General features: G+C 40.0%; 1 protein-coding gene across 8 annotated transcripts in view; it reads left to right on the top strand.

Moving 5' to 3' along the window:
- Positions 1-27369, top strand: part of NCKAP5 (NCK associated protein 5) — a 558169-nt gene that overhangs the window by 433817 nt on the left and 96983 nt on the right. For 7 of the 8 annotated variants that reach the window (XM_053405165.1, XM_053405156.1, XM_053405178.1 and 4 more), the window contains one exon: positions 26531-26635. The exons of the other annotated variant lie outside the window; for it this stretch is intronic. In XM_053405165.1, the coding sequence (XP_053261140.1) occupies positions 26531-26635 (105 nt within the window). The remainder of the gene's footprint in view (positions 1-26530; positions 26636-27369) is intronic. 8 annotated transcript variants of the gene reach the window in all.

Here is a 27369-nt window from a genome sequence, read left to right as displayed (position 1 = left end):
TACACATTTTCACATGCAAGTTTGCCTAGTATTTTAAAAAGTCCCTTACCTACAAATAAGTGCTTTCACAGAGCCGTTTCACCACCCAAACACTATTGGGAAACATACTCTCATAGTGAAACTGTTTAATGTCCTCTGTTCCATTCAGTGGCTGTTTGCAAACAAAAAGGTAGTGAGAAACCACTTGCCTGGCAGCTTTGTGAGGAAAGGAGAGCACCAAGTGTGAAAGAAGGGTTTTGTGTATTGTTAGGAGTCTGGGTGCCAGATTTTGTGGGTGCAAGTCATCTACAATTCCTGGATTTTGTAAGTGTTAGAATTTAATCAATGTTGGAGAGTTAAACTGGAAATCAGACTCAGCTCCCTGTGTTCAAGTGACCACCCAAAATATGGGTCACTAGCAGAAAACAAAGACAGGAATATAAGCTATCAGCAAAGTAAAGACTGTGCCAGACAACAAATGGGGACAGCTCCACCCTGAGCTCTGATATCATTAGTCAGAAGACAATGCTGGTGGGGGGGTTAGGAGGGAGTTTCAGGATCGGAGTTGGCAATGTTGTAAGCTGGAAGGAAGAATAGTGGCTGTTTGCAAGCAGCAGCAAACTGGAGAGGCAGCATCAGAGAACAAGGTGGGCTGACTTTCTAAATCGGAGGCAGCCGCAATGGGAGAAACAGAGCCCTCTTGGAGTGTAATGCTTTGAACCCCTCCATCATAGGCTTAGGTTGTATATATGTGTACATAAACCATATATCCTAAAGGAAACACAAACGCTGCATAAGCACCTGGACCCCTGGAATCTCACACCACTCAGAGGTTGGGGTGGTATTTTAAGAAAGAGATGTGGGCACATTATGTCTTTCGGGTTTTGCATTTTATAGAACTCAGAAAGCATGAGCAAGATCCTTTTATAGTAGCAAGAAGCCCTCTTCACATGTTCCTTCTCTGTAAAGGGAGAGTGTGGTGAAAAAGGGTTGTGGGGCTGTGAATTTTGCTGTACCTCAAACATGAGTTGCTCCTCCTGCCCCTACCATCACCATGTTGATCACACTGCAGTGGGAATACTTCTTTAGGTGTTGAGGCTCCAGTGCATTTTGGAACCCACAGAGCCTCCACCTGTAAGGAGGACTGCCCACTGCAGAAATGATGCTCAGCTTGGCAACAGTACGGAGTGGAGGAATGCTGCTTTGGGGCAGTGCTAGTAAGCGCATGGACCTTTTGTTCATGCCTTTTGCATGTGTGTAACATATGAAGGAAACTAGAATGTAATTGTATGTTCCCAACTTCAGGCTTTTTGATTATGTGGATGGTTTCTAAAACTTTGGTATGCCTCTTAGCAAGTTCAATGCATCCAGATAGATTTCATAGAATCATTTGTCTGTCTATGAATAACAGTGTAAAATGTCAGCAAAGTTAACCATTAATAGTATTTTTTAAAAACCATTTTCAAGCTAAAGTTTGATAGGTTCAATCTAGTTCTTTGAGTTTATAACAGTATTTGTGAAGTATTGGTTATAGCAGAATATGGATGGGCCTGATGGTGAAGGGTGGGCAATAAATGTATTAATAATGATTACATCGGAAACAATCCAGTGGATCCAATTTACACTTGCATTGTCTATTTTGCCATGTGATACATGGGTAGAATTCTGCTTATGTATGGAGATTCCCTTAGGAGTGGGATAAAAAATAATGGTACTCTCAAAGTCACTTTCCATACAACTTACAACAAATTCTTATCACTATATGTGTATATGAGAAAGAGTGTGCGTATAAATAAATACAAAACACTTTTTATTGTTATGCCTGACTACTCATACTTCGCTTATTGTTGTTGTTTTGACGGTCATGATCATGTCAACCACAGAAAAGAAAATATACACACTAATACAATACTGAGGAAGAGTGTCAACCAAAACATGTCTTTACATTAAAATATACCAAAATACTACTACTACTACTACTACTACTACTACTACTAATAATAATAATAATATGCAATATACAAAAGTTTAAAAAGTATGTTGTACTGAAAGAGAATTGTCTTTTTGACAAGAGGGCTGTTTGGTATTTCAACCTGCTATGTTTACAGAACACAGGAGTAAGATGTCACCTTCTCATCTAAATCCCTGTGCAAATGGTCAAGAAGTAAGCTGAAGTTGTCTAAAGGGAGTCTGTATTTTCGGCTCTAAATTTCATAAAAAGTATTTGAGCTCTGTTTGTTTTTCTGTTGTTTTCATAGCCAGCTCCAAACCCTTTCCTCATCCCTTGAGAGGATGCTGCTGACTTAGCTCTTTATAGCTAGAGTGAAATATTTTAATGAAATGAAAAGCAGAGTATTTACCTTTCGTTCTCTTTTGCTTTTGCTTTGTTCAGGTTCACAGAAGGTTCACAGAAACAGTTGCATTGAAACCTTTTTTATATAATAAATGTAACCTAGAAAGTGAAATGATTTATCATCATTGGTTTTATGGCAAGGACAGAACCAAAGATTTAATAGAGGTAGTAAATATATCACAGTTGATGCTTTCCCTCTGCTCCCATGGTCTATGTGCAGTTATCCCTCTTTTTCATTATACAACATCTTTAGTCTATATTTAGTCCCAGAACTTTTTCATTATTGTTATTATTAGTATTATGTTGTTGTTGTTGTTGTTGTTGTTGTTGTTGTTCAGGTTCAGGGTTGTAAAAATGAGTTTGGTTTGAAAACAGAAATCATTTCACCATAATCATGGCAGGTAAAATAATGACTGCGAATAACATGTAAAAGTGTGATTCTATCTCTTTGGATCAGTTTCATTCCCTTGGTTGAAATTTTGCAGTAGGTAAAGTAATAGCCACTGCAGGACTCTTCTTAAATATAATATGCATAAACAGCAGGTGTGTGAGATAATTGTTTTCTCATCATGGTGCATATTACACACTCCATAACTCCCAAATGAAATACCAAAAAGAATGCATAAAATTAAATGATTCAAAGATTTAGAGGTTTTCTGCTCTTTGTGATAAAGCTGAAATTTGAGGAAGGCTAGAACTTCAGCCATTTCTATTAACATTTAGGCTAATGTTTAGCCTAACATTTAAATATAGGATGACAGCTCTATGATTATAGGCAGCTGAGTTTGTATGAGGCTGCAGTAGTTGCAGCTGTCTTTGTTCCAAGAGATGAGAGCTACGGTGTGGGTCAGTTAATATATTTTATGGACCCAACATCTGTTGGTAGCTGAAACAAGCTTTCAAGCTCTTCAGTCTTATCACATCTGTAACCAGATGTTGGCCCACCTATTGGAACCATCTTGTATCACTGTCACACACGTGTGATATATAGGTTTAGTGCTAATTGCTTTAATTGCTTGTAGCATCATTACAGAGAATGAGACAAAGTTAATCGCTAATACGTTCGCTTACTGTACAGCTATGCGTGTTTCGCTGTTCTGGAGCCATTTTTACATCATGAAGTGGCAGAATTTGGGACATAAAGCAGCATTAAACTATTCCTGTACTATCTGAAATGTCCAATATATACCACAACGCATTGCATTCTGAGGCATTTAGATTTTTATCAACTCTGTAATTTGCTAGAGGTTACAAATTATAATATGCCTTGGCAGACAAATTGCATTAAGTGTCCCAACAGGCAGGGTGGGAGCTGTTGGATAATTTCTGCATCACTTCTTTTTTTGCATTGAATTCTACCCATGGGTCTCCTCGCTCCCTTCATGTGAGCTTACCTCTTTTGTTGTTTGGTAGAATTTGGGTCCAGTGCCAAAAGCTCTGATACTATTGACTGAAATCTCTGCTGACTTTGCTGAGGATGTGAAATACTGTACGGCAAGATAAAATCAACACACAAATGCTCTGTGTAACCAAATAGGCCATCAGTGCTTTAACTCGTACATTTCTACTGGGCCTTCATACTTGATGAGCCTGAGCAGGAGGACAGCATTAACCTTCATTGTTAAACCTTGGCAACATGATATTGACAGACTTAACTGAGAATATTTTTAGCAGGACAGTGTTTGGGCATTCATATTCATTTTCTGTCTCTGAACTTGAGCAAGCCATGTTTCATTAGTCACTCACCTATGTCAGGACACAAGGAGAAGTGGTGATTTGTCTGTGTCTTGCATGGGAGTACAAGGGCATGATGAACATTATGAATTAAGCTCCCTGGATCTTGAAGTATGGAATCCTGAGGGCCAGGGCAATAATGTCTCACATTAATAACAACGGTACTTAATGAGTCACAAACACATTTCTACTCTCATTTGTGTTTTCTTTGCCAAGAGGTTACATCTGTTCTAAACTTTTAAAGTTGTTTGGAATTAGATTATATTTTGGTTTATATATAGCCGCAGCAGCAGTTGGTATGTGTGAACTTGCTTTACTTTCAGATTCAGAGTTTAGCATCTAAATAATTTGATTATTTTCTCCCTACACACACACACACACAGAGAGAGAGAGAGAGAGAGAGAGAGAGAGAGAGAGAGAAGGAAGGAAGGAAGGAAGGAGTTTAGGAAGGGGGTAGGGAGATAAAAATGATTGAGGTGACAAGAGGTTGGGATTAGGCAACCAGTAAGGTTATGGACAGACAAACTAGGTACCGTATTTTTCGCTCTATAACACGCTCCCAACCATAACACGCACATAGTTTTTAGAGGAGAAAAACAAGAAAAAAAATATTCTAAACGAAACAGTGGATGTATGATTTTTGTGGTTCATGCTGTGGCCACAGACATGTGATCTGACGGTGAGTTTGGGGTAGCCCAATGCAAAAATCCTGAGGATCCACGTGGATCCGTACTTTGTAACCACGTTTTTGCACCACTGCGGCCCCAGGCAACAGTGGGTGTGTGATTTTTTTTGTGCATGCTGTAGCCATGGACATGCTATGTGATCTGATGGTGAACTTGGGGTGACCCAGTGCAAAAATCCTGAGGATCCATGTGGATCCGTGTTTTGTAACCACGTGAATGAAGGAACTGTCAGTAATGTATGATATCTCCAATACAGTGATGAAGGAAGGGGGGGGGAGCTCACACTTGTCCTAGGCAAAGCAGCCAACTCCTATAGGCCTAGGTGCCTTCACCCCCCCATTAAATATTTGAGGGAGTCATCATCCCCCCATGCTGATGGGCATTGCCATTCATATAAGGTACCAGTGTGCATGCACTTTGTCTTGAGATCATTGCAGTCTGTGAGATGGGGCTTACCTGTACCTGCCCCCCCCCCAATATTTTATTGAAGTTGGAAGAAGGAGGGAGGGAGGGAGGGAGGGAAGAGAGATGGAGAGCTCACATTTGTCCTAGGCAAAGCAGCCAACTCCTATGGGCCTAGGTGCCTTCACCCCCCCCATTAAATATTTGAGGGAGTCATCCCCCATCCCCCATTGTGGTATGTGAGTGGGGCTTACCTGGCTGTCCCCCCAATATTTTTTGAAGTTGGAAGAGGGAGGGAGGGAGGGAAGGAAGAGAGAGGGGGAACTCACATTTGTGGAGCTGCCTTGCCTCGAACCGGAGCAAAAAGAGGAGGAGGAGACTCAGGGACACGAGCCTTGTAAGCCGCTTTGTTTGAATTTACCTGTGAGGTGCTGGGGGAGGGACGGAAGGGGATGCCCTCTTTGTCCCTCCTTCCGGCTCATTGTAAAGAAAGCAGAGTAAGAGCCGCTTACATTTGTGTAAGGGAGAGCCATAGAGCAGACAGACACTGAGAAAGAGAGGCTGTCTCCCTTTCCCCACCTTGGTTTTTACACGCTGCGTGCAGCTCTTGCCAGCTTCCGAGCACCCACCTCGCCAAAAAGCCATAGAGGAGGCAGACAGGAGAAAGAGAGGCTGTCTCCCTTTCCCCACCTTGGCTTTTACACACTGCGTGCAGCTCTTGCTGGCTTCCGAGCTGCCTCCCTTCTCCCACCTTGCCAAAAAGCCATAGAGCAGGCAGACAGGAGGAAGAGAGGCTGTCTCCCGACACTCAGCTGTTGCTCAGCTGTTGCCGGCTTCTCAGCCAGCCAAGCGGAGGAAGAGAGGCTGCCGAACAGCCAGCAAGAGCGGTTCCTCCTGCCTGCATTCGCTCCATAACACGCACACACATTTCCCTTTCCCTTTTAGGCGAAAAAAACTGAGTGTAATGGTGCGAAAAGTACGGTACACATTCTATGCAATGTAATATAATTTAGGACCTAAAATAGGGGGGGGGGTCGTGTTAATGGAAATAACCTCCAAAGCAAGCATTTACAGTGAAGAAGTGGCAGAGAGTAAAGGGATCACTTAACTTTCCCCCCACTCACCATTTCTTTTGTTCCAAATTCCCCCTACTCCCTGATAGCCTTCCCACATGCTCACTCCTCTTGCTGCTCCCCCCTTTTTTTCTTAATGTGCTCTTTCTCAGTTGCAGTCATTCAAGTAGAGAGATAGTTGCTAGGGGAAAGAAATATCAAATTGTGTAAACAGAGCACTAAAGGTAGACCCAAGTGGATACCTCAGTTGGTTAGTTTGGTGCTGATAACATTGAGGTTGCAGCTTTGATCCCTGTATGGGACAGCTGCATATTCCTGCATTGCAGTGGATTGGACTAGATGGTCCCTTCCAACTCTGCAATCTATGATTCTATGAACACTTGGCAGCTAGAATCCACTCAAATCACCCAAGCAAATATTGTTCCACAACTTTTTGGACATCTTACACTGTGTATAGCTGGACATGCCACCCTTTCTTAATTCTGATAAAGTTATCTGTGACTGGAAAGCTTGCATATAGTTTTACATACCGTATGTTCCGGTGTACAAGACGACTTTTTCTCCCTCGAAAATCACCCCAAAAGTCGGGGGTCGTCTTATACGCCAGGCATACGCGTTGGGAAGGAGGAGAAGGAGCCAGTGAGCAGAGGTGTCTGCCGTTGCTCCTCCTCCCTCAGCATAGAAGGGGATGCGGAAAGTCCTTCTGAGAGCAGCGCTCACCACACCGCCCGCCAAACGCCTCACCTCGGGCTGCTGCTGCTGCTGCTGCAACGGCAGAGGCAGCGGGGGAGTGCGCGCTCTGCCCCTGGCAGCGCTCAAATTCTATAACTCTAAAACTCTAAAATTGAACAGCAAAAGTTGGGGGTCGTCTTATACCCCCAGCCGTCTAATACGCCGGAATCTACGGTAAATTTTTTATTCCAGTTTAAATTTCTCCCTTATTTCCTGTTTGTGGAGGTTTTACCCCAATATTAGCCAGATAATGTTGGCATTGTTGACAACAGCCTCACCACTATTAGCCAGCATTTTCCATCTTTCCAATGAGAGCTCATATTACCACAACAAAATGTGTGAGCCTTGTTATTGAAGAGTGTTTTGTTTTTACTGTAGCTACATAGAATCCGGATGTCTTGAGGGACAAATGGTCAATATTCTCCTCTCTATGGTGAAATGTCTGGTAAATTTTAGATAACAGTGTTGGCCAGACAGGTTTTGCTCTATATAGAGCTCTTTTAAATAGCCCAAGAAACAATGGACATTTCTTGGTTGACCCAAGAAACATAAACACAAAATAGATTTTCAAGAATTTGATACAGATTTCTAATGTAACACACCACAAAATATAGGTTCCTTAAAATGTAAGTCCAAATATAATAAATCTAACATAGAGAGTTAAACAAAATACACTTCTCTAAACCAGACGTAAACACATATTAAATTTCTAAACTGCCTTTCATCCAAGGATCACAGGGTGGTTTACAGTATAAAAACACAAGAATACATAACATACTAACAAGCAAAAATAATACAGTTTAGAATGCAATAGATTGTTTAACTAACCAAGGGCCTTGGAGAAGAGGAATGTTTTTGCTTGGTTCCTAAATGAATGGTGTGATGAACCCACATTTGGGTGATGTGGCCAACTGGTGGACAGAAATGTTAATAATCCAAGGGGCTTTGGTGTTCAAAGCAGTGTGGCCACCAGGTGATAGAGAGCTGTCTCACATTAGGACCATAGTTTGTTTTAACCAGGGTTCTGAGCTCCTTCGGGGGGGGGGGTAGCCAGAATGATGCCATGCAGGATTTGTGATTCATAAATTATATCAGCATGGCCAGCAGTCTCGAGAGTTGTAGTCCAAAAACATCGGGAGGGCTACTGCTTTATAAAATGGAAACACCACACAGTTCCAGTAATATATGAAAGGGGCTATTGTTTTCCAGGTTAGTAATACCACTCATAACCACTGCATATTTGAAACACCTGCTAATAAAGCTGTAGCTTGATCATTCATTACTGATTGCTATTCTCTCTCTTCCAACTCTAAATGCAAAACCTTTGCATAACTGAACTCAAAATGCAGCTTACTTTTCATCCTGATTATTTATTAAAACATTTATTCCATATTCCTGCAAATCTGAAAGATACCCATTCATTGCCATAAATTGCCCCCACCCTCGTATATTGGAATTTTTAGAGAGAAGGAGAATTCTAGTCTCTCAAAAATAAATTATTTTTGAACACGTTTTCATTATTGCACTTTTCCTTTTCAGATTTTTCACTGGAACCTTTACAAAAATTGAATAGTGTAAAAACTATTTTACTAGTCCAAGACTCATTACATCTGTGCAGTCCCAGAGAAAGCACATTTCTTTATATATTGGAAAGTTATGCTGGCTTTGAAAGTAGTAATGAAGGCATTTTGCCGTAATCTTGATCTTATTGCGCCTCTACTTCCATACCTGATATTTTAGTGATATACAAAAAGAGCCTTTCAAAATGCAAAAGATCAGAAGGGAAAAACGAAATATGGCTTGTTCAACATTAACCTTGGCAAATTCATGTTCTTGTCATGTAAATGAATGAACCTTTCTAGTGTCTGGCATTTTGAACCTTGAGAAACAGCAATAAGCAAAGATTGTAGAAAATGGAGCTTATCTCCCTTGATTTTTAATAGAGGTAAATGACTGATTTCGGGTAAAAAAAAACAAGCAAGAAGGATTCTCTTTTAGAAGAGCGAATATAGCATGTTCTTGGGACACTGTTTTATCGCTACTGAACTTGCCAGGAGAGAGCTTTGTTACTTTCTTCCATTGTAACGTATTGATCTATCTTCTTCTAGCCTTGACTCTCCTACAGGCAAGAGGTTAAAGTCAGATAATAGTATTAATTTTCCAGACATCTGCACATGTTTTAATAGCCTTTAGAAGGCTTCAAATGGTTTCTGTTTGACCACCACAGGGCTAAAATGCCGTTAAGGCCTGGATTGTAGCAATACATTACAATCACAGCCACATAGTTCAACCTGGCAATGAAAAACTAATTTATTTTACTGGAGGTTTAAATTAATGTGATGAACTTCTCTCTCAGCAGGAACCCGCATGCCATCCTTGCAAAAGTAAATCTCCTGCATGTGCAATATCTTCTTTATATAAGGCATAATAACGGCAACAGAACTCACACCGTGGACGTGTTTATCCATGTTCATATAGAAGTGCATTCATATTTATTTGAATGTCTAGGCTCCAGAGGCCCAGCACCTTCCCATGATGAGAAAACAATATCAAAATCAGGAATAAGTAAACACTGACTATTTAAACCCAGCCATTAACAGGCAGGCCAAATAAAAGTATGTCATAGTACTTTAAAATCATGTTCAGGCTCAGACTTTGGTGAAACTCTGGAGAAACAGAGGTTTACAGTTGTGGGGCTTTTACTAAGATTTTATCACAAGTGGACGATCTCACACTTCCCCAAACATAGAGGGGTTGTATCTGGTGCTGTACAAGCAGCATTCAGCTAACACAACAGGACTTCCCCTTTCCCCTTCTTCTCCTGTATGCCCACACCTCCCCCCAAAAAATCTGGTCCAAAGGGCCCTGCAACCATCTGGAGCAAATTTTAAGGGTGTGTTGGGGGCTGCAGGGTAGAGGATTGAAGGAGGAAGTATGTTGTGGAAGCACAATTGCAGCAATCCATAAAAAATACTACAATTCAAATAGAGTTAGAATATATCTCACCATAGCGGAGAAGACTGTGATCAGGTGACATGTCTCTTCTCAGTCTGCAGTCTAGGTACTAACAGCTGGTGGGCAACTTCTAAGCCCCTGTACTTCCTTAGGGGTCTTTCACTTGAACCGGACACATAGTGGACACCTTCAAACAGAGGACTCTCCTCTGTAAAGTAGGAGACAGCTTTGTATGTGAGCCCCTCCCTGCCAAATCCCTAACTTAACCAGGGAGGCAGGGACAACTCATGTTAGGCTTGAGTTGTTCTGCTGCAAACTTCAACACAAGTGTCCACAGAAAGTAGGAACCATGGAAACTTGGGTTTCTTCTTATTGCCAGATTGTATGGAAATGGCTGTGCTTGCTCACCGCAACATTGTAAGTTCTGCAACACCTAATGTTTAGAGTGCTTGAACTGAAATCAACTCCCTGCCCCAGTAATGTAAGGGGGAAAGAAGTGGTGAGTAGGTCTTGGGTTAGTTAGGAATGACAGTAGGTGGATGAAAAGATCTAGTTAGGAACTGGCTCAGACTTTGGAGGCTTGTAGGTACGATGGGATTCATCAAGAGAACATCAGGAATCCTGTGTTAGAACACCTTCTTTTAGGACCTTCTCTCATCAAAATAAAACATGCTGGTCTTCATGTTACAGTAGTGTTCCTAGAGAAATTAAATGGGTTCTTCTTTGTTGTCCTTTGCTGGTAGGTGAAGAATTTTGTATTCCAATAGGCTTTTGGGAACTGACTGTTCTGTGCTGTGCTGTTTTTATTGTTATGAACTGTGTGTGTGTGTATTCTATTATTGTTAATTTTTGTGATGGTTGCTTTTTTACATGTTTTTATCTGTTTCTGTTTTAGCCGTAAGCTACCTTGATTCTTGTCAGGGGAAAATGTAGGAAATAATAATAATAATAATAATAATAATAATAATAATAATATCTGCCATTCAGATGATGTAGGTACAAGGCATTCTTGTGAGTATATTTATGTTATCTCAGTGCTATTCCGTATGGTCTTCAGCCAGAGGGCCAAACTGTAGTGATGTTAGAAGTGTCACATGGTTGTTTCTCGAACTGTAAATAGCAAGTGCAGGGGGCTCAAACAGGACTATGGTGTGCTGCGATGGAAGGTTAACCCTTCCTTTCTCACTGCAAGGCCAAGTGAAATGCCCCCAGCCCACTACTGTTAACTCCAGCTGCTGATGGCTACAGGAACGGTCATCCCTGGTCTAATAGCAGCTCCAAAAGCAACAATTTTCATCAAGATGATTGTACGGAAGTAAAAGATTAAACTGCCTTCCTAGTACACTATGATTCTGATTGGAGTCCCCACACCTATTTATCTTTTTGAAAAACATTTTCAAATTCTTCTTGACATGTTAAAGGTCATGTGCAGTTGACCTCACTAGTCGATGATCTTATCACAATCTAATTTTTTTAACCTCATCTTAGGACTGGCTATAATTTTATTGAAAGAGTTTGAAATGTTATTTAAGTGATATCATCTAAATATTTCACATACTTGTGAAGGTGTATAAAATACATATTATGTGTAATTACTAGTTTACTTTTCACGGCTTGAAATTCTGTTTAGATCTGTGACCATTTTTATTTCTGTCTCAGTGCTGGAGGAAACCTTTCGCTTCTCCCATTATAAAGTGATAAAGCAGCATTTGATAGCAACAGCTTGTGTGATAAAATGATCATGGCAGCAGTGAGAAAGAATCTAATAAGGGAATTGATCTGCAGATTCCAATTCTGTAAGAGCCAACATCGATCAACATAAATGTCAATAACAGGATCGTATTGAGGTCTGCCTAATTCCTTTAGATGATTTTTTTGGTTCTAGTGACAGACTCAAGAAGCAGATGTGAAAAGTTTGGAACTATAAGGCACTCAAAGCCATGAGGGCCAAAGATATATTGTGGTCTGAGTGATATATTTCTGGACACTAGGTATACATCTATATCGGCACAATGAATTGTGTGTAATCAAAAGAAAATGACAAGGAATGGATTTTGCTGGTGGCACTTGAAAACATTAGTGTGGCATTCCTTTAGAAGCCTTTGGGTTATGTCTCTTGGCACGTCAGGGTTAGAAAAGATAGCCATGCCTTACAGTGTTAAAGTGCAAATATTTTGTGTGAGATGGGTCATAAAAGATTAATGATGGCATTCTCCCTTGTCACAAAAGTTTGAAATATAAAATGGAATTTGGAAATGATTCTGACCGCCCTGAAATCTAAAGGTGAGGGCTGTGAAACCATGTGAGTAATGCAAAAAGATAAGGTGTCATAATGTGTAGAATCCTGTGTTGTTGCACTGCCTGACTTCCTGATGCTAATTTCTCTTAGGTTGTGCTGGTTTGAGGGACATTTTATCTTATTTTGGCCATCATTTGATCAGTAGAGAAGCAATTTCTAGGGAGAAGGTGCTCATCTTCATACATAATAAAATGAGTGAACAAATTCAATATTTATATTTCAGAAGTACTTTTGATTTGAATAAAGATGCTGTTGATATAAAAAGATGCAGTCAGCCAGTAAAGGAAGCAGAGAAAGACAGAACATTTTTCTTCGTCTTTCTTCCAGGTTAGATAGGCATCTGCTCGGAGAAGGACCTGCTATGCAATGTTCCATCTGCTAAGGGGCATTTTAGGAGGACATTTCCAAAAACAAGGATAAATGGAAATTCCAAATATCCTAAAATCTTGTGTCATATTCTGACATTGCTGCCTACGCATAGGGTGGATAAAGATGTGTATGAGAAGCAGAATTGCTTCCTGATCCTGGCCCTACATTGGCGAACAACACGCTGAGTACGGTATATCTTCTGCAAAGGATGTGTAGAGTCAGAGCACTTCACAGATAATAAGAGTACTTTAAGTGCTGTGTGACAGTTTTCTCTACGCAGTGAGCTGTTTGCACACAACATAAATTAGACAGTTTTATTTAGGCTGGGTAAAAATGTCCAAAACCCCATTTGTGGGTGTGAGGTTATTTTGTTTGTTTGCAAAAAGCACATGAATGGTTCAGTGCATTGAATCAGCTGCTCGATGCTTCAGTTTCAAGTGCTTTCTGTGTATCAAAAATACACAGAATACACAGAATTGCCTACTGGCAATTACTCAAGAGTAAATCTTGCTGCAATTGCTTAGCCTATATATTTTTACATGAACATCTGCAGCGGGAGAGTGATATGATTGACCAGCTATAGAAACCTGGCCTGTTGTCTTTGTTTAATGGAATAGTTCATTACTATACTACTTCAAAATTTCAGCTTCCAGAGTAGTCACCTGATCTCAGAAGCACTTGCCCCAGAGAGTGCAGCTTCTAGGCTTGGATTCTTCTGTGAATATATGCCAAATTATTAAGTAGGTTGTCTGTACCAAGTAAGTTCTATCCCTTCGTCAGTTTTTAAACAGTTACACAATTTACTGCTGTTAAAATAAGAACGAACATTCTGCATTTCTTAAAAACAAACACTGACAGAGTTATAAAATGAAAACTAAGGATCAGAGAGGATTACTTTGCTTTTTCTGTGTATCTTTTATGTAAAGCGGTTTATAAACATTAATAAAACTTGGAGGGAGGGATTGGAAAAGGAATAATTTTAGGCTTATGCTGTTTGCCGGGAAACATTAGAATAGTAGAAGAAGATTATGCCATTTATGTTTATGCTCTGAATATCTGCTTAAAACTGCACAATTTGCACCCTAGGACATTTATGAATTTCTGTACTGCAACCTCCCAAACACTTTGAATTTTCATTCACTGTTCATATCTTGAAGTGGCTTGATTATACCAAATATAACAAGCCTGTGGAAACTGAAGCAGGCTCTCTAAGTCATTGTTTAATATTTTGTGGCGGATTTGCCTTGTTAACAGGATTTTCTGATGTAGTTGTAACTTGCTAATCTTCCATACCAATGTTTGTAATATCATCTCCTTGTTCTTTGTCTTGGATGTTGTCAGTTAAGTCTCAGTAAATCCGCCTGAGGATTTGCCAATAAAACTGGCAAGTATCTCTTAATGCAAAGTTTAAATTTAAATGCTGAAGTTTGGATTTTGGTGGATTCCCACCCCTTTCCTTTCTCTCCCTCCCCCACTCCCACTTGGAAGGCACTTACAAGTTTAGCCTTTACATTTTTTATTCTGATAACAGTATGTAGAGTGAGTGGAAATTATAAAACAAAGTAAAACTCATGCTGAAGAGTATTTTTGTTGCTGTAATAGAAAGTGGGGGTGGGGGAGAATTGAATCCATTGGGCTTGATAAATTTTACCTAATAGCTGGATGATGCTTTTTGGAAATGATGAGGCTTACTTGAATGTATGCTTGCAGTTAATCCTTTAATATTTGTTTTATGCATATTTCTTCCTGCTGTTAACACTGGGCAAAATGATATGTTTCAGGTTTCCTGCCCCAAATGTTAAACAGTTTTTGGAAACACTAATAAATAAGTTTCCTACTGTTTTTTTTTAACCCTCTAATCACTGAATCTCATGCAACAGATATTTTCAAAGGACCTTCGTGGTATAAAAAAGGAGCATAAATGAAAGAATGTTCCTGCATAGGAAGTAAATTAATAGTATCAAAACTATCAAGCAGGAAAGCTAATAGCCTAGTTAATGCGATCCTCTGCAGCAGTAATCAGGGGTTTAGGATGCTGTCTAATATAGCAGCTGTTGAAAGAGCAGAATATCACAACACTACCATACAAGTGTCATGATCTGATCCAGGACATGCTGTAATCCAGCTTGTAGTTGGGACTGCTCTACCAGCAGCATCTGCTGACTGGAACAACACCAGTATCATATCAGCATTGTACAAAACTTCGTAGTAGCAAAATAGCATTCTCAATTCTAAGGGTGTGGCTGCCATAATCACCCAGCTAAGTCATATGATGCTTACAAGCTAATAAGGCACATACCTACAGGCCATAAAGGTTGGCTACTCCTGCCTAACATGCTGTCATTGTACTGAATGTGTGTCTCACAAAAATAGACTTTCTGTATACTCTTTTGAAGCCAATCCTTGGTTTTCCATCTGTTTCTGCTGCTGTTCTGAAATGGATAGAAAACAAGTAAATGCAAAAGGGGAAGGCTTCTGCAGGTACTGATTGAATTTGCCTGCACAATAGACATTTGTGTCCTTCAGCATGTTAAAGATTCTGACTAGGGAGCTTGATTCTCATCTCATCTATGGTACTTGATCTTTTCATCTTTCTCTTAAGAAAGATCTTAACTCCTCTTGTACTGAATAAACTACAGTGTGGAAAATTGCCATAGATTCAGAAGATTGCAAAATATTGTATGAAGCTCAAGATCTTGCTGTATCTTGTCATCTTGACCCAAAAGCTATATTGTCATTATTCAAGGCACAGAAAAAGCAAATATAGCCATGTATATAACTATGAGGAAAAAATATCGCCATAAGAAAAAATACCAAAATCCACAGTTGTGAAATACCTTATTGGGATCAACCAAAATGTTACAGATGTGTGGTAAGCCTTTGAGTTCTTCAGAACTCTTCAACAGTAATAAATAAATATTTGGGGTGGGGGAGGAATTGGCTGGCTGTTGTAGCTATAAGGTCATATTGTAAATATAGTTCCAAGATAGAGATCGCAAGCTGAAAAAGCCCCTCCCGGGTACTACAGATGTCACCCAGGATAGTGAAATAAAGAAGCAATGGCTGCTCCTCATTTCTGAGAAATTAAAAGTCTGGCTTGCAACTCATTCTGTTTCTTTAAGGTGGTTTGTGTAATGTGTCATGAAGAGTTCTGGAGAACTCAAAAGCTTGCCATGCTTTTGTGGCATTTGGGTTGGTCCCAATAAAGGTGTCGATTTTTGATGATGATGATGATGATGATGATGATGACTATATTGTGATACAGAGAGTTACCATAAAACAGAAAATGAAAAGGTAGCTTTTTATCACAGTATTCATTCCCCATAATGTGGTTTATTCTTATTGATGTCCTCGGATCTTTCATAGTGCAACTTTGAATAGTGCTAAGGTTTTAGTTTTGCTTTTCTCCTTTCTTTTTCACTTGTGTTACCATTAACAAAATCGTATAAAAATTCAGTGGGATACAAATCTCATTTGAACCTTTTCTGTACAGCCAATAAAACAAGTCTATATATTATTCCCCAGGACATGGGGCTACTAGTAACAAGAGCTTTATATCATTCTCTGTTTCATCTTTCAATACCAGGCTGATCGGTGTGGGAATAGGACTCTTAGGCAAAAATGAAAACAAATGACAATGGAGCATGAGAGCCCACTGAGATCTCCAGGACTGGCACTCTCTTAATCCAGTATTACTAGGCAAATCTGAGCCAAGTATCTGTTGTAAGATGTGCTTACAGATGGCTGTAGGTACTGCTGTAGTCCTACTATCCGGTTGCTGTAAATGGGCATATTACTGTGGTTTTACTGTAAACCAATGACTGGATGAAGTTTGGTTTTTGACACAGGAAAATTGCTCTCATCGTTAGAAAATTAGCTTCTTGATCCAGAGATGGGGCATCTCTTGCATGTTTGCTTTGAAAAAGATTTCAGAGCTGAGGAATTGTACCTTACTGCAGGGACACAGATGTTATTAGGACATGATGCGATTAATTTCTTACCTGCCTTCCACCACAGAACCCAAGGCAGTGTATATGTGGTTCTCAAATATTCAACCATCGACCCAGTTAGGTTCAGCAAGGTGGCAATTTAATGTACCTTTAGAGCATATCCTGGGGCCCTCTGGAATTTAGAGTAACCTCTGGAATTTGAAGCCATACCTTCTCCTGTATAGATCTGCCAAATCACTAAGATCTGCAAAGGAGACTTGCCTCCTCCCCAGTTGGTCAGTCAGTCAATCAATCAATCAGTCAATCAATCACTTTGCCAGTCAGTACCCCATGGCCAATGAGCAACTTCACTTGCCCTTGATCCATTTGGGAAGAACTTACTCCCCAGAAGATTGTTTTGTACATCTGAAAATCTCAAGGCCATGACAAACCTGCTGATTCCTCCCTGTTGTGCCTGTCTGGTGCTGTTTTAGCCGCATAAGTATTAACACTCATGGCAAAAGAGGGGGGATAGAAGGAATGATCCTACTGAGGGATAGCTGAGTCAGTAGAGCATGAGACTCTTAATCTCAGGGTTGTGGGTTTCGCCTAACCCCATGTTAGGCAAAAGATTCATGCATTGCAGATGGTCAGACTAGATGATCCTCATGATCTCTTCCAACTCTACAATTCTATGATTATAACATTCTTGAGCTCTAACAGAGTATTCTTTAAGTACAAGGCTCAACATTCTGCAGTGGGTTCACAATAAGAGCTCTCAAAAGCAGTAACTGTTAGGGAAGTAATTTATAACATCTTAAGAAAGTCCAATTCACAATGTGTGTGTGTCCTGCGGTTCAGAAATGCAGACTACTTCTTATGCCAAATACATGTGTGGCAGCAGAAGTCTAATATTTGTAATGGTCTGTCTGTCTGAACACTTTCAGTGATTGAAATCTTTATCGCAATACCATTTTTATTTTATTCCCTACGTTGCTTCTTTCAGATCAAGGTCGTTTGAGTGATTAATGTTTGGTACAGGATATTGACCAAGCATATCTGGAGACTTCTTTCTTTTAAAAGTTTGTTGCCTGCACTTTGGGCCTTTTGCTTTACAGTGGTACCTCGGGTTACATACGCTTCAGGTTACATACGCTTCAGGTTACACACTCCGCCAACCCAGAAATAGTGCTTCAGCTTAAGAACTTTGCTTCAGGATGAGAACAGAAATCGTGCTCCGGCGGCACGGCAGCAGCAGGAGGCCCCATTAGCTAAAGTGGTGCTTCAGGTTAAGAACAGTTTCAGGTTAAGAACGGACCTCCGGAACGAATTAAGTACTTAACCCGAGGTTCTTAACCATTCTACTTTTAGCCAGCTCATTGATTATCAACAATTTAATCCAACCCAATGCCTTTTGAAACAGAGAGACATAGGATGAAAAAATGCGGAAGGAAGAGAATGGCGATAAGGAAGGTGATCAGTGTTTGGATAAACCTGGATCAAAAATTTAAATTTGTAAATTTGTAAATAAATTTGTAAATATTTCTTTGGCTTCCTATTCAAATAACGCCAATATCTTCCATATCTGCTCTTGTTTATCTAGGAGAGGGAAGGGGAATTTCCAGCTTGTGGGCCAAACCTGGTCCACTGGACCTTCCCATTTGGCCTGCTAGCCATGCCCATCTCACACTTGATTTCATAAATGACATCAGGTGTGGCTCAGGTAAGGGTGGGACTTCAAAATAATAACCAGGAACTTACACCGGGCCCCCATTTGTTTCTTTGCAGGAGCAAGGCATGTTCCCAACCTTGCTTAAGGAAGAACAAACTATTTCCATTCAGTGGAAATTGTCCCCCCCCTCCCTATGTTGTTGTTGTTGTTTAGTCGTTTAGTCGTGTCCGACTCTTCGTGACCCCATGGACCAGAGCACACCAGGCACTCCTGTCTTCCACTGCCTCCCGCAGTTTGTTCCGACTCATGTTTGTAGCTTCGAAGACACTATCCAACCATCTCGTCCTCTGTCGTCCCCTTCTCCTTGTGCCCTCCATCTTTCCCAACATCAGGGTCTTTTCCAGGGAGTCTTCTCTTCTCATGAGGTGGCCAAAGTATTGGAGCCTCAGCTTCACGATCTGTCCTTCCAGTGAGCACTCAGGGCTGATTTCCTTCAGAATGGATACGTTTGATCTTCTTGCAGTCCATGGGACTCTCAAGAGTCTCCTCCAGCACCATAATTCAAAAGCATCAATTCTTCGGCGATCAGCCTTCTTTATGGTCCAGCTCTCACTTCCATACATCACTACTGGGAAACCCCCTCCCTATGCTACTCCTTAAACCTCTGGTCCCAGAGCTTTAAAGGATCAGTGTGGGGCTGCTTGCAAAGTCATTTGGAAACCACTTTCTGCTACTCCTTTAAACCTCAGAAATTGGAGGTTTAAGGAAGAGCACAATGTGGGAGGTGCAAATATGCTTTCAGAAAACTTTCAAACATCCCAGTTCTGCCCTTTGAAGTCCTAACAATTGGGACTTCAAAGTGCAGCATCACCTGACATCACTATGACATCAGGTGATTGACAGGTGGGTGGCCCAGCCTCCCCATCAGATTTGATCCACCAAGGGCTGGGAAAATAATAATCTGGCCCACCAGCTGGAAACTGTTCTCCACCTCAGTCTAGGGCAGGCACAGGCAAACTCGACCCTCCAGATGTTTTGGGACTACAACTCCCATCATCCCTAGCTAACAGGACTAGTGGTCAGGGATGATGGGAATTGTAGTCTCAAAACATCTGGAGGGCCGAGTTTGCCTATGCCTGGTCTAGAGCTTCATGTGTATACTATGAAGGTGTTTTTTAAACTTCCCCCTTAAATCTAACATGTATTCTGTTCAATGTTCAATGTTGTGGGAATTTCCTTAAACTTCCTTAAACTTAAGCTGCAAGCATTTTAAAATGATATTTATCGCCACAAATGAAACACTGGGGAGGTTTGTTAATCTGAGACATTGTGACTAGTCCAAGGTCATTCATCAAGATGGGGACTCCTAGCCTGATGCTTGAACTCTGCCACACTGGCTCCCCTCAGTAATATTGGTAGAGATTAGGTCATTTGAATCTCCAATTGAGAGATAAAGCAATTTGGTTCCCAAATAAATCTCCTAAGCATATTGGACAAGATTCAATGAAGGTTGTGTGTGTGAAACAGTGTGTGCTTGTGCAACTGGATTTCTTCTCATCTCCCCCTTCCTGTGCTCCCTAAATAGGCTTTGAAAGGTTGTGGGAACCACCAGAATTGATTTGTGGAAGCTAATCTTTACTATGATGGGTAAACCACATGTAGCAAGTGGTATTGTAGCATGCTCCTTTAGAACCATTTTGGACTACAATAGTCTACATTAGTGTTTCTGTGCTTTGGCTTATAATACTATTGTGCACTATTCACAATATTCAAGGTTGATATTACAGACACGTGTACATTTAAAGCAGGGATGGGAAACCTGTGACCCTCCAGTTGTTTTTCAACTCGCACCATACCTAACCTTTTGCCAGGCTGGCTGGGGCTGATAGGAGTTAGAGGGCAGATGTTCCCCAGTACTGATTTTAAAAGGTAACAGAGACAGTCTCTGATATGACAGTTATTCCTGCTTATATTATAATACAGGTAGTGGTGCTAATCATGTTAAATTTAGACATTTATAATTATTCCAGTGGTCATTTGAAAACTATTACCGATTTATTCCCTTATTGCCTCTAGACTTCTGCCTTGATTTCAGCTACAGAAAGCAAAGGGGAGAGGTCTTCGCTTTTTTCATACTGTGCAGGATACAGTTGGCTAAGACAAAAATAATATTACAGGTAGACAAGGAAACTGTTCAAAGGATCTGAGGCAAGGACCACAAAAAAGACACCAGATTTCCACCTTGTGTGTTACTCATCTAGGTAGAAGACATCCACAGTAGCTTTTGTCTGCTTTGCAGTTTCTACGTGGATAACTGACACACAAAAGAGATAGCAGAAGATCTGTTGTTCCCACACTTCTGACAAATACATGAAGGTATTCCTTCACAATGTGTGAAGGGAAGCATATCTCTTTTCTGGATACTAAGCTAAGCTAGTGCCAAAATTTAAAGATCCTGGGTGGGTAGGGGGAGAATCAAGGCAATTAAAGCAATTGATATTTAATACAATCAGTACTTGGAGAGTTGCGTTGTCTTTGGAATGAATAAATAGCTGGAAACTCAATGGAAAATTGTTTGGTCCATGATACATTTAAAAAGGAATTTGAGATGGAATGATACCCCATAGATAGGAAATTTCACAGTAGATAGACAGACTTGCCCTTTAATTGTCAATGTCAAAGTCTTCTTTTTAATCTTAAGACAGTGGCTCTCAAATTTTTTTCTCTGAGCCACACTTTCAGAACAAAAAAATTGGCACACCATTTTTTAAAATTGATAATAAATACATTGGAAAACAAAAAGAAAACTCTAGCAAGTGCTTGACTTATAACATAAAACACAACTACTGATTAATATGATAGTGGACTATCCAGAAAGAATAAAACAATGCAGCTACATAAGAACATGAATCATTCCCAAAATATAATATTGATTGTCCTTGAATCTTCCCACAGCACTTGCCATCCTCTCAAGCTACACCAGTGTGGTGCTTGGATAACCACTGCCTTAAGAGTACTGTGTACTCTGGTCCAATTCACTTGAATTAACCTGAAGAGGCAGCAGAGGTGTGACCTCTTTTATTGCTGATTGCCTACATTTCCACAGGGAAGCTAGTTACCATGCTTGAGAATCACAAGAGAATTTTAATAGGGGAAGCTAATGACATTAGGCATAGTGAGGTGGTGGTGGGAGGAAGCAATGGTAAAGATTATACACCTGTGTGTGCCCAATGGCCTGTGCTGTCCCTACTCCAGACTACCCTGCTGCCCTCGGGTGTGGTAGGGGATGCTGTCCCATCACCATTGCTGAAGTAAGGTTAAAGTTGCCAGTCCAGTTGGCATCTGTAAATAGAATAGGCACACCATCTTGTCCTTCTGGGCGGCAAAAGCCTTGGGCCAACTATGCACCTTTTGGTTGGGCTTTTGCCACTTACAAGTATTGCTAATGCATGATATAAGCTACAAGGTATTGAGTTCTCACTTAAATGTCAGTTCTATACTATATATGGCTTCATACACAGTGTGTACAAAAGAATAGAATTAGAAACGTTTTAAGTTTTAAAACAGCCACATCAGAAGAGGTTATGTATTAACTAAAAGGAAACTCGTTTATTGTGCTTGGCCTAAAGCCTCCTTTATTCTCCTGAATTCTTGCTCAATAATCAATGTAACTTGGAATACATGTGTCTGTGTATAACATAAAAAGATGTATATTATTTTTAAAGAAACCATAGAAAATGTCAATACTGGCCCACGCCAAACCTTTATTGCAATGTGAAATGTGTGCCTCATCCCTGCTAACTCCTTAGGCTACAATACTGTAAGTCCTATTGAACTAAATGACATTACTTCTGAGTAGACATGTATTTGATTGAGCTGTTAGTTTTATTCACTTAAAAGTTTGGGCTTTTTGCCAAATTGTCCTTGTGTCTAAGTAAGCTTTTCCTTTATCCTCCCACATGAACACAGTCTCATTTTTAAACTTCTCCTCAGAGCTTACCCACTCTGTCTCACTGTTCTCTTTCCCATCTTACTGCAATGCCTAGTGTCTCTGTGACCTTTCCACTTTATCTAGACTCTGAGCAGGACCAATAGTGTTGGCATGAAGTTAGCACGTCATTTATTTTCTCAAAGAAAACCCTTCAGAAGAAAGCATAAGGCTCCATATTTGACCTACAAACTCAACTGTGAATGAGGCAAAGCAGTCTCTAGTTGATTCCTAAGATGTTTTTGAAACAATTTTAACATAATTAGCAATGTTTTGTCACAAAACGTCCAGTCCTATGTCTCACTGTGACTTCTCTGCTAGTGTACACATTTGTAAAATGTGGGTGACTAAGTCATAGTTGTTTACATTATACAACAGAACTTTGGTGAAAAATAGGAAGGGGGCATGATAGGCCCTAGTACACAGGGGACCTTCTTCCAATGGTAATATGGGAAAACCATGATCTGATCTCTCAAATTCTTTTTCTCCTCTTAAAAGCAGGTGCAGGAGGGGTGAATTTGGATCAGGGTCGTAATGATGTGGGAAAGCTGTTAACCCCTTCCCTCTCCATCTTTTCCATGATTTGAAATACCACTTCAGCTATCCTACAACTCCTTCACATTGTGCCCCATACCAATTTCAAGGGTAGTATTTCAAGTGGGGAAATGGTGCCAAGGGAAAGATTTAAACCCCTGATCTCCAGCACCACAAACCCAATCTAAAATGCCCCTCTCCAAACAGTTTTTAAGCAAAGGTAAGGAGGTTGGAAGGTCCAGTGATGGGTGTGTATTTAGATAAGTCTTACTCAGAGCAGACCCACTGAAATTAATGTACATAAGCTAGTCGTGTTGGCATCTGTCAGTCTTGGGAGACAATGGAAAAGTGTGCTTTGATGGGTAAAGTCAAACCATTGGAGAATTACAGCACCTGCTGTGGCTGTAGATACCGATACAGGAGAAACATGTTTTATTTCAGGTCAGGTAAGCAGATAAAAGTGTCCGGTTGTGCTGCTGCTGCTGCACTATTGCGTTTCTTCTCTCCGCACTCTTCCCAATGGCCATTCCTCCTCTGGCCACTGCTGTGGATACATGACCTGTCTCTGTCTGTCTCCAGGCACTGTGATTCATGTCCATTAATTTCAGTGGTCTACTCTTGAGTAGGACTAGCAGTGAATACCACCCTTGGGGCAGGATTCAACTCATGAGTCCTGTCAACAGAAATCCTGCACAAGGACTTCCATTGATAATATGAGGCTTTCCCCTGCTCCATGCCCCCCAGATTGTCTCAGGGGTGAAGGGACTCTCCCCCCCATCCCCAGAAAAAAGAGGATAAATTTTCAGAACACTCATGTGTAAGCTTTATAAAATATTTGGAAAACACATTAAATACATTGAAAATAGTGAGTCCAGGCAAAGAATCAGACTTCCTGGAGCTACTTCTAACTTAATAGTCCAATGATCCTGATAAGTAATAAGGTGGTAATAAGATATGATTGGGTGCAGATGTCTGGGAAATCCCAGACATGTCCTTTCTTGGGGGGCCCATATGCCCTCCTGGGGGGATTTTTACAATTTTAAGTAAATGTCTGGGATTTTTTTGCGGGGGGGGGAGGTTAAAAAGAAATGTGTGTGCATGGGCGCCTTGGGTTTAGGCTACCTCTGTCTCGGATGACCTGGGATCTGTTTCTGGCTCTGGCGTGGGTGGCTTTGGCTCTGTTTCAGGCACAGGCAGCTCAGGCTCAGGCCGGGGGCACAGAAAACAAGCTCAACAACTTTTACATCTAGAAGTAAGGAACCCTACAGTAGAATGTTGAGACAGAGTGTGTGGGAAAATGACTGTGTATATGGGCTCAACACCTACTGAATAACTGAAGAACAGATGCTTTTAAAAAATAAGTTTTAAAATAACCTACCTCACAGGGTTGCTGTGGGGTTTGGATGAGGAAGGGGAGAACTATGTAAGCTACTTTGAGCTCTTTGGAGAAAAGTGGGGAATACAAGATAGATGATAGATAGATAGATAGATAGATAGATAGATAGATAGATAGATGATAGATAGATAGATGTTACATTATAAAAGAAGGTAAATATTTAGAGTGAAATCATATTGAATGAAAAATTTTCATGGAAAACAAATTTAGGGTTGTATGTATCCCTCAAACAGCTATATCATTTTTGCTGGAACAAGGGTGGTGTCAGGTGAAAGAGACTAAATAATGGAATGGAATATGAACAGTGAAATAAGCCCCCAATTAATATCTAGTGGTATTTAAGTCTTTAATTGGCCTTGAACTGAAGCCAGTTAGTGATGACCAATGTAGAATATGAACTAAAGGACTGCATATTTCGAAAGATTTCCTCTAGCAGGGGTGAGAGGATGAGTGAACAATATAGCTGACAGTTGTATTTATAATTATTTTATCTGCTTTTCTTAGAAAGGAACAGTGGTTATGCAACATTTATATATAAAAAAACAACAACCTGCCTCACTATAGCCTCTCCAGATTGCACTCCTGTTAGTACTTCAGATGCTTTTGTAGAGAAAACTCTTTCTGTTTTCCTATAAATGTATTTGTAGTCCTTGTCCCTCTTCAAGCAGAGGCACTGAATATGAGCCATAAAGGCTGTGCTCAGTGAGGGTCCTCACACATAGCAGTGGTGGGTGATTTGAAGATGAGTGAGTGTTTCTGCCAATAGATCTAAACTGGTCACTCACTAACAGCTTGTCACTATGCAAGGAAATAGTCTTAGTGGAACATGTGCTTGATAGTTCCACTTTCTTCTTGGAGTTTGGACAAAATGCTTAACACAATGTCTCTGGAAACTGTACAGTATCTGTAGCAATTTGTACATTCTGTGATTCCACTGCAATGCAGGAAAAATGACAGAAAGTAGTAATGCGAGTGAATATGAACTTTCCCCCAAAATTCTCAATAATCCTTTCCAAGCAAGTGTGTGTAGGTTTACAACCTACATAACATTTGTTTGTTGAATGTGCATTCCTTTTTTCTTGTTGCTCAAGACAGCTATAAACAATAGTGCAAGTGCAAAACAGCGTAACATTAGGCTTGAGTTTTGTCTTCTAAACTGAACTCACCTTATCTTCCAGACCCCCAGCTAGATGTGAAAAGTGGAATGTTGTATTCAAATTTAGATGGCTCTGTGTATTTCTGAATAAAATACAAGTAAAAAAAAACCCTCAAAAAGAAAAGCAAGACAAGTGAACATCATTAAAAACAACCAGTTAAACCCAATTTTAACATTTTTACAAGCCAGCTTATTAACCAAAAGCCTGTCCAAACAAAAAAATGTTTTTGCCTTCTGGTGGAAGATCACCAGTCTAGGCTAGCCCAGCCTCTCCAGGGATTAGATGGTGGGACTCACCCCTTGGCCCTTTTGTAGTTACTAGAAGAAGCAAAATACATGGTGTAACTTGAGCACAGTACTCAAATTTGTTTGTTTTGCATTTTTTTCCAGGCTGCGCAATTCAGTAATTATTTATGCAGAATTTGATGTGAAATTTTTAATTTTTGTTAAATATAGAATTCACACAGCCCTGACTATATGACTGGCAAGAAAATATACATTACCAGGTTTGGAATCTTTTGAAGTTATCCAGCCAGGAGCCATGTTTACATAAATTGCAAAACTTATTGTATTTGCAATTAAAACAGACCAGGCTTAGCACTGACATAAAAACCTTAGTAATTAGTATACAGATTAATATGGGGAAATAACACCAGTTTAGCACTCCTTCCAAGCAAAACTGAAAGAATTGAGTATGTAATCGAACAGCATGTGAATTTTAATGCACAAAATCCTTTGAGTCCCTACCTCCCCGATGCAATTATTTTCTATTCACATTAATTGTTCCTAACAGATGACATTAATGACTTTGAGTTTAAATGTGTGCAAGGGAGGGCTTTGCAAGATCAATGTTGTTTGAAGTAGAGTCACTTTTATAATCATTTACCCGAGCTATAGCAACTGCTAAATAAAATAAAGTTAACCTGTTGATTGCTCAGTAAATGTTTAATATCATGCCTTATTATATTAGGCATCAGTGGCTATAGATAAATGCATTTTATTCCTATGAATGCATCATCGTTATGTACAAAGCTGTGATAAGTAATCAAACATTGTAAGCTAAAAATGCCCTTACTTGTTCGTGCATTACCAACTCCATTTTATACTGTTAAGTTCTGGACTCAATGAACAGAGAAATTAGGACAAAGCTCTTTTACCTTAGGGTCTGTTTTCCCCTTGAATTTAACTGCAGCGGTTGGGATTTTCAAAATCGCTGATCTTCTGCATGCTTGTCAAATGGTTATGCTTTGGTCATTCTGTTATTTTCCCCCAGAAACTTCATTCGCGCATCTTAGATCTGTCGTCTGGGGATTTCCTTTTAGAGGTAGAGAAGAACAGAAGTTTGATACCGCTGCAAAGTGCTGATGTTCAGGTTCATGTGAGTTTTCTTGAATTTGATTTCTTCATTTAGCACATTCTTATCTCTCCATGAAGTATGATTTAATGGAGGGGAGAGAGAGCAGGAACAAATAACACTCATCCTTGAACCTAAAACAGAGTGGAAGCAGAGATAACATCATTTTCTTCTCTTCTCTGAAGTTCACTATAATTTCCCAGGCTATATAGGAATAAAAAAGTGCCCTCTTTGCAAAAAGGCATAAATCTTGGCAGTGTCCCCAAGATACCTTTTTGGGGTATTGATTACATCTCAAAGTTTCTGAGAAATGGTCAAGGAGCTTTTTATTAAAGCCGGTGCACTGTATCATTCATCCTTGTTTTATGATATATTATGTATGAACTGTTAAAAATTCATGGGCTCTGGGGGAAAAACCCCACCTTTTCAGATGGGCTTAGTTTTTGTGCTTATTTGGCAAAACTTTAACTAGTATGCCTTTCATTTTCATTGAAAAAGAAAAATGTAACTCAAAAACAAAAGTTGCATATAGGCAGAATTAAAGCAAATGAGAATGGAAGCATTCATTTTATGTTTAAATATAAAAATTCAACAAAAATGCAATTTGCTGAAGTATGATAAAGTGTTTCTAAATGGGGTGGGATGGGGAGAGAAGCAATTGTTCCAAAAGTTCAGAAAGATGTTAATGACCTACCGTGCAATATGTAATTTAGCCTTCAGGTTAGATTATTCTAACTACCCAGTTTCATCCTGGCAAT

This window comes from Podarcis raffonei, chromosome 1 (genome assembly GCF_027172205.1).
Source record: "Podarcis raffonei isolate rPodRaf1 chromosome 1, rPodRaf1.pri, whole genome shotgun sequence".
NCBI lineage: Eukaryota > Metazoa > Chordata > Lepidosauria > Squamata > Lacertidae > Podarcis > Podarcis raffonei.
The sequence above is the reverse complement of the archived record's forward strand: the minus strand, read 5'-3'. Positions and strand labels throughout refer to the sequence as shown.